Consider the following 15,452-nt stretch of genomic DNA (forward strand, 5'->3'; position numbering starts at 1 on the left):
CAATCAAGTTATGTGTTTCAGTTTTTTCTTATGAGAAGGAAGATCTAAGAAATGGAAAGGGAAGGAAACGGGTATGATAGGCATGCCTGTAAATCTTGTTGAGACGTGACCAACGTTCTAGATCTATTCCCTATTTGCCAAAATATATTTACTCTAATACACTCATGCTAATCACCCACAGAAGATTAGTGATCTTACTGTTGGCTGCCTTCCTTTTGCATGTGTGCAAAAAGTTTGTAGAAGAAATGTTTTGCTGGCCATCAGTTTGAACAGGCATGAAAATAAATTAGTGATTCTTTTATATGCAGGCCCTGGCCTGAAGGATGTTTCCTTTTTCCTATATGTCCTGTCATGTCTTCACTGATACTTTTTTTGGACATAATATTTTCCTTCCCAGGAGTCCCCATTCTGCTAGTGTCATACCAACAGATGTTCTCCAAAATCCGAGTTGCTTTTGATGGCATTATGTTCGCATGTTTCTACCACGCCTTCAAAACATTTTGCAGAAATCCCATTAAAGGTGCAATCCTATGCATGTTTAGACAGAAAAAAGTCCTACAACTCCCAACATTCCCCAGCCAGCATGCTGGGAATTGTGGTATTTGCTTCTATCGGAGGGTGCAATCCTATGGCCGCTGGACAGCAGCTAGATGGCCATAGGATCTGCTGTTATCCGGGAACCGACCTTCCCCCACTTCCGCGCTGCCTCATAGGCAGCATGGAATAGCCTCGTGCTCCACACTCACAAGAGGAGTGTGGAGCAGCCAGAAAGGGGCGTGGCTGGGGGCGTTCTGGGGCGGGGAGAGTGTAGCTGCCTGTATGCAGCTTCCTTCCCCGCTCCGTGCTCCTGCGGCTAGACAGCCGCAATCGGCCGTTTAGCTGAAAATGCAGGGCAGGAGGAGCGGGGAGGGAACGATCCCCTCTGTGCTTCTCCTGCCTTGCTTTGGATAAGTGTTCACCTCCAAGTTTGGAGGCAGCCGCCTATCTAGATAGGACTATGCCCTAAACATTCATGGGATTGCACCCTAAGGGGACTTCCTGCCTTGTAAACTGTCGCCTCATTTGAAAAGTGTATTGCATGAATGGATACTCGGTTACAAAGAGGCTCTTTCCCAATTTCAAGGAGGGCTTATCCATAGGATTTATAGTTCATTGCTAGCTCTACAGAGACATTACCTTGATGATCCATCACGCAAATTTTAAGAAATACCTACAAGTGGGCAGGGTGCCATAAAATCATGAGAGTCAAACAATTAGGGTTTCTGGTTTAATTCTGGTTTATCCTTGGCTGTGATGAAAGTTGCCCTGGTTTGGTTCCAGCTCAGGCCTATAAGGTTCACTAACCAATTATGAATAATACATAGAACTTGTCTTCACACTCCATTATTAACGCTCTGCACCTAATCAGATTTGGGCCTACTACTGAACATATCTGAAAGCAAATTGAACGCAAATATTTTTTCCCCCACCACAAGACTACTCTGGTGAAGATCCAATTGCATCTTGGCTTCAGGAATGGCTTTAATACATGTTTCAACGGTGAGGTGTTGTTTTAAAAAAGTGTTGGTCACATTCTAATTAGATGTTGAACCTTCTTCACAAGAGCCGGGTGGCTACAAAAGCTTTTTAATTGTAGAAAAGGCCTATGAATAAGGGGAACATTTGAGAGACTGCAGTTAAAAATGATGGGGCAAAAGGGACTAGAGACCAAACAAGAAAAAGTGTCAGAGAAGTATGCGAAACGACAAGAGTGGAGTGGGATAGAAGGTTCAGCAATCCTCCATCATGAGGGTGGCATACTGGTTTACGAGAAACAGTTGTTTACATTTGCTTGCTCATAAATGTATTTTAAATAAACAGATCACTTCCTAGTAGAGGCCTTGGCGTGCAGTATTTTACTGTTAAAATAATAAAAAAGGGAATATTAAGCTTCTGGTATGTCAGATTCAACAAAGAAACAGCGAACCTTTTCCTGTTATGAAAAAAACGGAAAGAAAATATTAAAAAGTGGTACATTTCTCAAGAGGATGTTTTTTAGTTTATTTTTGTTTTAAGAAAAGACAATATGTTTTTTCTGGCAGAAAATTAGGGACTTTTTTTGCTTTAGTACCATTGAAGAATGTGATGATCTAGGGCATTATCCCTTCTTTTGGATAACGAAGACTCATGATCTGAATTATTTCGGAGGTTTCTTAATTTTTTAGTACATTTCAGACAATAAGCAGGCACCAGGTCAACAAGGTTCTTAAGCGTGTGCCAGATTCATAACTGTAGACAATGGATCTATTAATAGAGACCCATTAAAACGTGTATTTGATTGCTGTACCTTGCTGAATCAGGTCCATGCATTGTTTTTAAAATTCCTGCAGAAGACCTGGGGCCAATTTTATTCTGATGTAAAAGGAATGCATCTTGAACAGATTTTATGCCAACACCCTTCTGATGCCAGGAATTAATAAACACACACACACACACACATTCAGCCTTATATTCTATTATGGTCCATTCTCCCCCACCCCCTTAAGTATGTTTCCAACTTTACTGTTCATGAAACTGCAAATCCTATTATGAAAAAATACAGCACTTTTATCTCTTTGGTTATGATTTTAATATTTGCATTCTTTGAATGAAGTTATAATGTAATGGCGTAGGCCAGAGGCCTACGCACTGCTACCTGATATTGGGCCTATGGATATTGGTTGCTATAGGCAGAGAGGCTTCAAACTGACAGTTTGAAAATGGCTAGGGAGAGAAGCTAACTTTGTTTGTGGTGGGTGGTGGTCAACAAATGTGACTGGCAGTTAGAAGTTCCATAAGGATCATGATTGATCAGACCTCCTGGCCAGTCAGATTTGAAAACGGTCCATTAGTGAGAGGACAGGAAAAGCCAGTTGCAGACTGAGCTGGTGACAGTTAAGGGACAGCTAATGGTTGTTAGTTGGTATGGTGGACTAGAAGAGAGCTGGTAGTTAATGGGAGAGAGCTCACAGCTAGGAAAGAAGGAAGCCTTCCTGTCTGAGATAACCCTGCTAGAAGATATGAATAAAACACTGCAGGTTGCCATGCTGCGAGGTGCTCATGAAGCTTCAAGCAGGGAGCAGAGGCTAGCACAGGATGCAGAGGTCTGACCAAAGGGAACTTCAGCCAGGAGTCACTGAAACAATCATCCTAGAACCCAGAGGCAACAGGAAGCACAACTGAACAGCCTCTGTTCCTGATTCTGAAGGATTGGCTGGGGTGGAGTTTGGGGAACTTTTCTGGTCTCTGGGAAAACCTACTGAGAGCTTGTTTGGCTGGGGAAGACTCTTCTTACTTATTAGGAATGGTAACTAAGGATGTGTAATCGAAGTACATTTGAGCAATCCCATCCTTTTATTTTTATTTTTTCTGTCTAAATATGCATACAATTGTGCCCTAAAGGGTTTATAGTTCAGACAGCCTTGTGGCAGGAAGTTTCAGAGTTGTAATGAAGTCAACATAGGTTTACTCTGCTTATGTGGTTTTATCACATTTGGTTACTAGCAGTGGGATAACCTGCGACATTGATTCAGAGCTAAGGTGATAGGACTCTTGACTATTCCCTAGCTGGAGTTTTAGCATTGGCTGAAATAACACCCTGTGTCCCCATGTATTTCGGTTATTCTGAAGTTCCCCAGATAATATTTTCTGCTTTGCATCTTCTTCCTAGGGCCCCATCTACATGAGCCTTTTAATCCGGGGCGGCTGTGAGTCGAGGTCCTTCAGGACATACGATGCAGTCGCCACCTTCGCAGCCATCCATGGTTTTGTCCCAGAAAGTGCGGATTTCCAAAGAGGGGTTTTGCTGTGATGTTTTTGGTTTGCTGCGGGTTTCCCGCGGTTGCGCACTGTCTGTCCCTTCTCCAAACCGACTTCACATTTTGCAGTGGGCATGTTGTAGGCATGAGTAGTGCTTGTGTCACTCTGTGACACCCCTTTACTCCCCCCATCCCTTCACAGCTGTGCAGTTACAGAGGCACAGAGCTGCGTTTTCATTTATTTAATCACTTTTGCACATTTTTGCAGCTTCGTATCTTCACAATGGTTGCTTTTGGATTCAGTGCCCAAGGGCCGGCGGGCGGGGTCTTGGGGGAGGACCAACTTCACTCCGGCCACCACTTCGGAGCGACAGGTAGGCATGTACCTCTCACGCCTTGGGTGAGTGCGAACCGTTGCGAAAGTCTCAGGCTGGGGAATTGCCAAACAGTTGGCGTGGAAATGAAGGAGCACAGATCACCCACATTTTACCTAACAAGGGACGGACAGACACAACAGAACCCCTAAAATACAAAACAGCCACTGAAGTGTCGCACCCCCATGTTCACAGGCCTGCACAGCTGCACATTAAAATGGCAAAAAAAGGACATGGCAGAGTCTGTTGGGGAATCCTGCAGTAAATCACGAGTGTATCACAGCAGAAGCCAATTCAAAGTTGCAATGCTGTGCAGCTGCGATGGAGTGAAGGGTAAAAGCCATGCCATGTAGATGAGGCCTAGGTCTTCCCTAGGGGGAGGAATGTTGCTAAGATCTGCAGGAATTATACCTTCTTTTGAACCTTCATTGTTCATTATTCACCAATCATGATGAATGCTAGGGCTAAGCAAATAAAAGCCCACTAAAATTTGCAGAGAGGTTTATTAAACTCAACCACTACATGCCTTCAAAACCCACTCCAACTACAGCAAATGTGTGCACTGAAGTGTTCTCCCAAACAAAGCAGTCAAGACCAGAACAATGCAGAATCTTACCCAAGACCAAGGCTTGCAGTAAATAAAAGTCACCTCTGGATCATGCCAAGAAAGGGCACAGGGTCAAAGCTAGGTTGGTGGAGTCAGGCATTACTCAGTAGGAAGAAAGAGGAGGAAGTAAAAGTGCTGATCTAGTGTAGACTAAGAAATCATTCCACTGATCAGAGTGTGGGTGTGTGAGGAGATGCAGGAGTCAGGTTCTTCTTGGAGCAAAGGCTCAGTAAGGCAGGGGTGGGCAACATGGCCCTCCAAATGGTTTGGTCTACAACTCCCATCATCCCACACTGTGGGCTGTGCTGGCTAGGGCTGATGAGAGTTGTAAGCCAAACCATATCAAGGGATGCAAGTTGCCCAACCCTGCAGTAAAGAAACAGTGCAAGCAGGTTCGTATCAGAGAATGAAGTTTGAAGCTGGGAGCAGCAAGAGGAAGATCTTCTGTGTTGGCCCAGCAAGGAGAAAAGACCATGCTCCTGTTATTTATACTTGGCTTGATCAATCCAGACAGAGGCTGCCTTTATATTAAAGAAAAAACCCGCAGTCCTCCTGTTGTGGAGCCTTTCCGTGTTTACAGCGGGCTCCCAGACAGCAACCACGTGACTGCTGAGAGGGGAAGTTTTTAATTTTCAAGGTTCCATAGAGATCAATGAAACCGCACCATCTAGTGGCTGTTTTAATAGTGTAACAATCCGACTTGAATAGATGGTTCATTATTTCTGGATCTTTTTGAGATGGAATAACCAGGAAATACCCCTGGATGTGCCCTGGAGGTTGACAACATCATGAAATGGACCCACAAACTTCCGTGAGTGAGCAATCTCAATAGCAGGATAAAAGCTCCATGTGAAGAAACACAGAGGCTCTGTTTACTTCCCTATCAAAGAAGCTCCACTAGGCTTGATGAGAGCTCTGACCACATATTGTTATGGATAGCACCTTGCCATGAGCACCTTGCCACATCTTCAAAGTGCCTGGCTCCAGTCCAACATCCCTGTCAAGGATTACTTATTTAATGCAAGTATCAATTTGGGCCTTTCTTCTACAAATGGGTGAATTCCAAAGGCCAATTTAGAAGTTACTCATCCCACATGCAGACTCTGAGAAAATCCTTACATGGGCGAATGCTCTGCTTGGGGAACGTAACTGTAAACGTTTCTCAGTCTCCCCACCCATTCTGCCTCCAGCTTCATGCTGGTAATAACAATGCCACCAGAGATGCTGGCATGTCTCATGCACATACCGGGAACTGCATTACATTACCCTGCCTTTATTCTTTACCCTCCCCTTATCTAATACTGGCATGAGACATGCCAGCTTTCTCACAGATTGCTTATAGAATGACTAAGCTTTCAAACACAGAACCCAAGTGAAGTCAGCATTTGGTTAGTGCTTTAACAGGCACACATGCAACATGGCTAAGGCTCACAGGATTTGGGGCTATTAATTACATGTAGATCTGTCGTAAATCCTGAATTCCTGTCCTTCTGGAGGGAAGACAAGGGGGATGTCTCCACCAGCAGTTTACTCCAAGATGGCTGCGTTTGGAGATTGTTAGGGATACATGATGTCATAGCCATCCAGCAGCCACCACAGAGCTTATCAGGGAAAAAACGGATTTCCTGAGACTGCTTAAAGCCCAATTCTTTTCCTTATGTTGGGTTCTCCGGGGTATAGTTGTTGTGTGCCCCAGCCTCCGCATTTACTTTGGGTATGCTAGCCCTGCCCAGGGGTGTGCCTTTCACCATGACCCTGGCCAAGGGGTGTTTCCTGTCTCCTGCCCCTGTGTTTCCTACCACAAACCAAGTAGTGTTTACTCAGAAGTAACTCCCATTGTGCACAATGAGGCTTGTCCCCTGAATGTGCACTTCAGAATTTACAGAGATCCCCCTCAATCAAAATAGCACATTTTAAAGCACCAATTCCCTAAAGGCTATAAGGCGCATTACCAAGCTGTGATTCTCCATGTTTGGTTTATTGCCTTCGGAAGTAACCAATTCACACCTTTGTTACAGGATTGTGTGCGCTATTGGGTTAGAAAGGGGACTGGTGTCTTTCCCAGCACAAACATAAGTGCATCTACTCAGAAGTAACTCCCCTTCCGGTCAATGAGGCTTGTCCCCTGAATGCACACATCGGAAGTAACTAATCCACACCTTCGTTACCATGATCCTGTGCACCATCGGGTTAGAAAGGGGGCTGGCTTCCCCTGAGTGTGTTTCCCAGCACAAACATAAGTGCGTCTACTTGGAAGTAACTCCCTGGGGCTTGTCCCCTGAATGTGCACATCAGAAGTAACTAATTCACCCCTTTGTTCCTGGCAGCATCGGGTTAGAAACAGGCTGGTTTCCCATCCCTGTGTTTCCCCTGTGTTTTTTCCAGCACAAACCAATTAGAGTCTACTCAGAAGTAACTTCCATTGTGGTCAATGGACTTGTAATTAAAAAGGCGGGGGAGAGCCTGGAGGCGTGGGAAGCCTCTCTTATTAGTTGAGCAGCCCCTGCCAGTCAGGCAACATTCACTCCAAACCACCACCATCCCCAGAAGTATGTTCTGTGAAGCGACTTAGAATGGAGTGATGCACTCACTCGTAGAGCCCTGCCTGGACCAAAACCGTCTCCTTGAAAAATGTGGGTAAGCCACTCCTTCCTTCTTCCATTGTTCTGGAGACACCCTCAAGGACAAGAGTTGAAACATCACATCTACCTTCTGCTGAAAGAGTGCCAGTGAGGGTGTTTGACCCTCTCCACCCTACTGTGATTTGCAGAATCAGAATAAGGGGCTACACTGGTATCTAAACCAACTACCTTGTGTTCAAAGTGAAGACGATACCAGGCAGAAGAGGATCACAACTGAGAGACAGAGAAATTGGGTACTTAACTGAAATTGACACTGGTCTGTAGTCAAAATCTAGTGTGAACCTGTCCCAAGAGTCAAACATTCCCTTGATGTCGCAGCTTTTACAAGTGTAATCAGATTGAAGCTATTCCTGGACTTTTGTGTGATATTTAATGCCAATCATTAATAAATAACTTGGCGTGCCTCACCTTGTGCTGACATTTTCAACAACCCATAAAAACATTCCCTTGGAACTATTCTGAAGGAAAGTGCAGTCTTCATTCAGGGGCCACTAGAGAAATTTGCTGAAATGTGGACATCTAGTGGCTCCACCTATTATTACGTTGTTCTTCCGAAGGGTGACATATTGACAATATATTGGAAAAACACATTTGATATGTTCTGTTGCTGGGATTCAGGTTTTGATTGCTTGTTTTTTCCTTGCTGGCTCCGTGGATACATAGGGTGTGGTGACTACAGCATACTTGTAAGAACAGAAAGTTTTGTGCCATTTAAGGACAGCCCTGTACAAGAGATGAAAGCTGTTGTGTGTTTTTTTAACATGGATTCTCAAGAGATCTCCAAAGAGTCATGTAATTCAAAATGCAGCTGCCCAATGTTAGGAATGAACCAATCAGACAACATAAAACCTGTGCTGAAACAGCAGCTCTGGCTCCCAATTAGTTTCCAATCCCAATTTAAAGTGCTGGTTTAACCTTTAAAGTCCAGATGAGCTTTGGCCGAGGTCACCATATGGAGCACCCTGTCCAATATGAACCCCTGTGCAAGAAGATCCTCAGATGAGCCCTGCTCCAAATCTTTCTTTAGGTGAAATCAGATGGATGGATATGAGGTATAGGGTCTTCTTCCAAAGGTGTTTTATAGGCCAGCTCTGGTCTTACATCAGGAAACTGGTCAAACTTTTTTTATTCCATCGGATTTGGAGGGGTCTGTATGTGGAGGACCAGTGAAGTGTAATAATATGAGTTTGATCTACTGTTAAAATTATGTTTTCATGTTACTTCTAATGTTTTAGGCTTTTATATTTATTTGTTGATTTGTAAAAACAAATATTGTTTTATTGTGGCTTTCATTGTTATCCTATGCTATGTTGTAATCCTGCCTAAAGGTTCTGTGGTGCCATGTAGCCAGATATAACACCCTCCACCCCCACCCCACACACAAATAACGTGGGTACCTGAGTCAGAAAAGCCAACTGACCCCATTGCAGTGGTAGTAGCACTTGTGGTTGCTGTAGTAGTAGTTGGAAGAAGAAGAAGAAGAAGAAGAAGAAGAAGAAGAAGAAAATACTGAGAGCACAATCCAATAAATGTCTACTCAAAGGTAAATCCAATTGCATTCAATGGGCTTACTCCTAGCTAAGTGGGTGTGGAATTGCACTTTCGGAGTAAACATGAATCCGCTTGCACTGTAAATTTCATTATTCCAAAAATTTCTGCCTGAGTTGGAACATCTCACCTTGCCTGATGGTACAGTCAGCTCTGCCTCACTCTCTTTGGTTCAAATGATTTTCAGAGAAAGAGAAAGTTATTGTGTGCTAATAAAAAGAATAAAAACTATCCATTAGGCATTTTGTAAAGTGTCCAAAACCATTGAAAGCTCAAGTTGCTGACATTTTATGGAAATGTATGTCACCTCAGAAGTGCCCAGAAGCTCAGAACAAAAGAACAATATCAAAAATCCAAACATCCATCAATTTGGACTTCTAACAGAGTTTTGTATTAGAAAAGTGCAGCACTTTCAGAGTACAAGTTGCAGACACTGGATTGGATCCAGATTTAGGCATGTGCAACTGTGCTGGCCCCCTTCATGGATCACTGCCTTGTTGTGGCGAAGGGGCTTGTTTAACTTCGTGAAGCCATAAGCTGTGCCGTGCAGGGCCATCCAAGATGGACAAGACATGGCGGAGACTTCTGACAAAATGTGGTCCACTGGAGAAGGAAATGGCAACCCACTCCAGTATTCTTGCCAAGAAAACCCCATGGAACGTATCACAAGGCTAAAAGATATAACGCCAGAAGATGAGCCCCTCAGGTCGGAAAGTGTCCAATATACTACTGGGGAAGAGCAGAGGGAATTTCCAAGTAGTGCCAGAAAGAGTGAAGCAGCTGGGCCAAAGCCGAAAGGACACTCAGCTGTGGATGTGTCTGGTGGTGAAAAGAAAGTCCAATGCTGTAAAGAACAATATTGTTTAGGAACCTGGAATGTCAGATCAATGAATCAAGGTAAGCTGGAGGTGGTCAAACATGAGATGGCAAGACTGAACATTGACATCTTGGGAATCAGCAAACAAAAATGGACAAGCATGGGTGAATTTAATTCAGGTGACCATTGTATCTACTACTGTGGGCAAGAATCCCTTAGAAGAAATGGAGTAGCACTCATAGTCAACAAAAGGGTGGGAAAAGCATTACTGGGGTACAATTTCAAAAACAACAGAATGATCTCAGTACGAATCCAAGGCAAACCATTCAACATCACAGTAATTCAAGTCTATGCCCCAACCACTGATGCCGAAGAAGCTGAGGTTGATCGGTTCTATGAAGACCTACAACACCTTCTAGAATTAACACCAAAAAAAGATGCCCTTTCCATCATAGGGGATTGGAATGCTAAAGTAGGAAGTCAAGAAATAACCAGGATAACAGGCAAGCATGGCTTTGGTGTACAAAATGAAGCAAAGGCTAATAGAGTTTTGTCAAACGAAAAAACGAAGATAATGGCATCTGGCCCCATCACTTCCTGGCATATAGAAGGGGAAGAAATGGAAGCAGTGACAGATTTTATTTTCTGGGGCTCCAAGATCACCGCAGACAGTGTCTGTAGCCATGAAATTAAAAGACGCTTGCTCCTTGGGAGGAAAGCTATGGCAAACCTAGACAGCATAGTAAGAAGCAGAGACATCACCTTGCCGACAAAGGTTCGTATAATCAAAACTATGGTTTTCCCAGTAGCAACGTATGGCTGTGAGAGGTGGACTATAAGGAAGGCTGAGTGCCGAAGAATTGATGCCTTCGAACTGTAGTGCTGGAGAAGACTCTTACGAGTCCCCTAGACTGCAAGGAGGTCAAATCAGTCAATCCTAAAGGAAATCAACCCTGACTGCTCATTGGAAGGACAGATACTGAAGCTGAAGTTCAAATATTTTGGCCACCTAATCCGAAGAGAAAACTCCCTGGAAAAGACCCTGATGCTGGGAAAAATTGAAGGCAAAAGGAGAAGGGGACGGCAGAGGATGAGATGGCTAGATAGCATCAGCGATGCAATGAATATGAATTGGAGCACATTCCGGGAGAGAGCGGAGGACAGGAAGGCCTGGCGTGCTATGGTCCATGGGGTCACGAAGAGTCGGACACGACTTAATGACGGAACAACAACAAAACAACAACTGGGCTGGCAGAAGTGGACTTCCTCACCCCCTCCTCCCCATGGCAGCCCCTCTGCCCCCCCCTTCAAATGCTACACAGAGGGACAGGGAACCCTGTTGAAAAAGGTGAGCTATGAGGTGGGGTAGAACAGGCAGCCTTCTATCCATGGAAGGTAGATCCTGGATCCAACGGACTACCTACAGTGACAAAATGCTATTGATTGCTACAGCTATCAGATTACACATGTGTGAGTGGACTATTAATTTTAGCTGATGTGTAGAAAGTACAGGTGGAATTAATTCATATTAAGTCATTATGGTAGTGGGTCAAATCTTGAGGATGAATTACCAAGCTACTAGCATTTCATGTAAGAATTAATGAGGTAAAGATCTAAAGTAGGTGACATTCAGGCAATGGCTTTAGCACTGGAGTTCTAACCAAAGCTACAATTCTTTTGGTGGGTAAAATATCTATCAACCATTATTTTATGGGACATTGTTTTTCAAAGCTATAATGGGGTTTGAATTCCAGAATACCAAGCTTCTACTCAGTCTTTCCATATCAATAATGGTATGCCAAGCTTTTCATGCAGAGTCTAATTATGGCTTGAGGACTCCGTGGGAGCACAGCGGCACAATTCACCACTCCTACCGCACCACCACCTGATGCAGGTGCCTCACCCTGCTTCATGGATGGGCCAGCCTGTCTGTGTGTCTGGGCAGGACTTCATATGAAGCTCCCTTTTGTTTCAGTAATGACAACCTATTTCATTTTCAGTCCTATTCAATGTACATATTTATAGTTCTCTCTGCAAAAGCTGATTATAGTTCTACAGGAAAATTACACCCAGGCAATACTAGTGCAAGCATTTCCAAGTTACTCCATCAGATCTGACCTAGAGAAGGAAGTTCATACTTTATGCATCCAGCCATTGACCTTTCTGCATTGGGGCTGTCAAAGAATTAACCTCGACAATGGTTTTTATCACTGTGGAAGGAAACAAACACATAGCATTGAAGCCAGTGAACTGCTGTCAACCTAAACTGAGTTTGTTGACACATGTCTATTTCCAGCAACAAATGGCCATTTAATATTTTTAAGGACAACCAAGGACATTCTTTGATGCTTACAAAATCTGTTGAAATTGCTAATATTCTGTAACTAAAATTATTTCAGGATATTATTTTCAGAGGCCTTTCCAAACAATAAAAAACCTAAATCTGACAAATAGGATAATAACTGTGATACCCCTTTAGCATGATATCCAGTTCTTATGTAACAGTTGGTAGATACTGTTTCTATAGGTGATTTTTTTTTTTTTTTTTTACTACAGACAGGCTTAGATAGAACAGAATAACTATGTTGGTATTTCCTCTCCTCCACCACCCCTTATCAGATTTGTTCTCTTTTAATGGGGCAGTGGTAAAAAATGCTAGAAAAATCCCCTCCTGAAGCCTTTGCTTTGACAGCAAAGCAAAGATCCATAAAATGATGAAAGCTGAAGTGGAAGGTACTCAAGCTGTTTTGGGGGGCTTTTAGGGTGACACTGAGGTAATTTTAAATGTTTTTTAACTCCCCCCCCAAAAAAAAGTAGTTTAAAAATGGCAGGCATCAAGGCAGTGATGTTGTATATCAGTAATATTACAGGCATTATCCAACAAGTACATATAACATGTATGCCATCTCCCATTCTGCATAGCACTCCAAACTTGTGAATATTGGTAATGACAGAAAAAGTAAAACCGACGTAGACCTTATATTCCAGATGCATACACGGGAAATGCCGGAACAAATTTGAGCATCACTTTTGAAAACCCAGTTTCTATACTATTTGGAGTATTCACAGGGGGAATCTCAATACTTTGCATTTATTATTTTTGTATTTATTGAATGACATCATTTTTAAAAAATCCGGTAAGCCTCTTTAGCTTTGTGCCTGATAAAGAAAAGTAGGATACAACTGATTAAAAATTATTTTATTTACTTATTACATTTCTATGCCACCCAATAGGCAAAGCTCTCTGGGGTCCCATCTACATGAGCCATTTACTCCAGGGCTGCTGCAATTCGAGGTCCTTTGGGACATACAACGCAGTTGCCACTTTGCAGCCAAACTGCAGTTTTCACCTGGAAAATGTGGATTTCCAAAGAGGTGTTTTACTGTAATATTTTTGGTTTGCTGTGGGTTTCCCATGGTTGTGAGCTGTCTGTCCCTTCCCCGAACTGACTTCGCATTTTGTGGTGGGCATGTGGTAGGTGTGCCTAGTGCTTGTGTCACTCCATGACGCCCCTTCACTCCTCCCCATTCCTTCGCAGCTGCGCAGTTACAGAGGCACAGAGAAATGTGTTAATTTCTTCAACCACACCGTCACAGCTTCGTATCTTCACAATGGTTGCCTTGGAGTCAGTGGCCAAGGGCGGGGTGTGTGTGTCAGGGGAACAAAAGGTCCAGGACTAGGGATGGCGGAGAATTCCGCCACGGACTCCAATGAAGAATCTCGCCCCCCAGAGTCCGTGGCGGAACGCAACGCTTACTTCTGCCTCCCTGTGGAATCCTCCTCGGCCAGATCCTCCAGCTCCGGATTGTCAGCGATACGGCCACCATGCTGTATCGCTGGCTGAAGGGGACTGACTGCAGACGCAAATGGCGTCCAGGATGCCATTTGCGGCCATAAAGGCCTTAGTTTAAGGTAAATGCACGGCATGGCGGCCGTATCGTTGGCACTTTGGAGCCAGCCAGCAGCTCTGCAGAATTGCCGTGGAGCGGAGCTGGCCGAAGAGGATTCTGGGGGGAGGAATGGATTGCCTCCCCCCCGCGGGTGGATTCCCCACAGACCGGCAGGTAGGGAATCCGCCCATCCCTATCCAGGACCAACTTCACTCCAGCCACCATTTTGGAATGATGGGTAGGCATGTACCTTGCATGGGCACACCCCTTGGCGTGTGCAAACCATCATGAGTCTTGGGCTGGAGGACTGCCAAACAGGTGGCATGGTAACAAAGGAGCAGACCACCCACATTTTACCTAATGAAGAACAGACAGACCCAAAACAACCCCTAAAATACAGAACAGCCACTAAAACCCAAAGTGTTGCACCCCCACCCTCATGTGCCTGTGCAGCTGCGCATTTAAATTGAATGGTTTTTCTAAAAAGAGCAGCGCAACTGCCTCAGTTTACTTCGCTTCAACGGCTATGTGTCAAGGCACAGCAGATTTTCCTGCTGGAGAAGTCCGCAGTAAATTGCATGTGTACCGCAGCAGAAGCTAATTTGCAGCTGCAATGCTGTGCAGTTACAAGGGAGTGAAGGTTGAAAGCGGTGCCATGTAGATGGCCCCTGAGCGGTTCACAAAATACATTATTTTAATAAATAAAATAATTTAATATGCATTGTTAAATATATAAATGGCTTCTTAGTGTCATTTTAGACAATGTCTTAAAACAAATGTGTAGTATAGAGGGTGAAATATCTGGTGCAGAGAACCCTGCTTTGATCAAGATGATATGCTTTCACATCTGCCCAGAGGAGAAAAGCACTACAGGTGTTTCTAGAAAAGGCTTTTATCATGCGATTGCCCCTACTCAAATTGAATGTTATGGGGTGGGGGGGGGGTGTTAAATTGACATCCAAAATCCTCCCATGTTTTCTCATAGCTTCTTCCATAAGAACATGAGAAGAGCCCTGCTGGATCAGACCAAGGGTCCATCCAGTCCAGCATTCTGTGCACACAGTGGCCAACCAGCTGCCCACAGGTAACCCACAAGCATGAGCACAACAGCACTCCAGCAACTGGTGTACATAGGCTCACTGCCTCTGGTTCTGGAGGTAGCACATAGCCATCAAGACTAGTAGCCATTGATAGTCTTTTCCTCCAGGAATTTGTCCATTTATTCAACATGAAAGGTGCTTCTAGATGGAGGGCTCCTAGGACTACCAATCAGAAGCCATTGTTCAGCTATTCCAACTTTGTTCTCTTTAATGGATTTTCTGCAGTAAGAACAAAGACAGAAGCAGCAGTGTGAAAACACAGGAGGAAGTGGAGTGGAAGACTACGATGTCGTTGTAAATTATATTTGCTGCAGTTCATTTGTGAGCCACTTTGGGCACAGTTTTGTGGGAAAGCGGCATACAAATAAATAGAGGATGATAATGATGATGAAACACAGGAACGTCACGTTTAGAAGACGTCATCTGGACCCCCTCATAAAATTCTGCGAGTAAATGAGGCAGGGCGATGGCTCCATAAAGCCTCATCTGGAAGCACCCGGAAGTAAGAAAAGCCAGAACAGCTGCATAACGTCCTCTGCTTGGTAGCGGCAGCACTTGCCTGTCAGGAGAAGGGCTGGCGCTTCTCCCACACACTGCAGAGCCAGAGCAGGCAGACAGACGCACGCACCCGCTCACCCCATCACGTGCTCTTCTCCATCTTCCTCATTGCCATAGCGACCGTAGCTGGCCATAAAGC

General features: G+C 44.2%; 1 protein-coding gene across 2 annotated transcripts in view; it reads right to left on the reverse strand.

Moving 5' to 3' along the window:
* LOC146354824 (uncharacterized) overlaps positions 1–15,428 on the reverse strand; it is a 46,741-nt gene extending 31,313 nt beyond the window's left edge. The window contains exon 1 of one of the 2 annotated variants that reach the window (XR_014788517.1): positions 15,315–15,428. Coding sequence is in view for 1 of the 2 variants with exons in the window: in XM_084839918.1 (XP_084696044.1) it covers positions 8,797–8,824 (28 nt within the window). In the remaining variant the exon portion in view is untranslated. Of the gene's footprint in view, positions 1–8,796; positions 8,909–15,314 lie in introns of those variants that run through there. The other variant, XM_084839918.1, reaches the window with a different exon arrangement.
* Positions 15,429–15,452: the final 24 nt, after the last annotated feature.

The sequence above is a fragment of the Heloderma suspectum genome, chromosome 2, assembly GCF_057233095.1.
Source record: "Heloderma suspectum isolate Gila_16-S chromosome 2, 16-S_ref, whole genome shotgun sequence".
Taxonomy (NCBI): Eukaryota; Metazoa; Chordata; class Lepidosauria; order Squamata; family Helodermatidae; genus Heloderma; species Heloderma suspectum.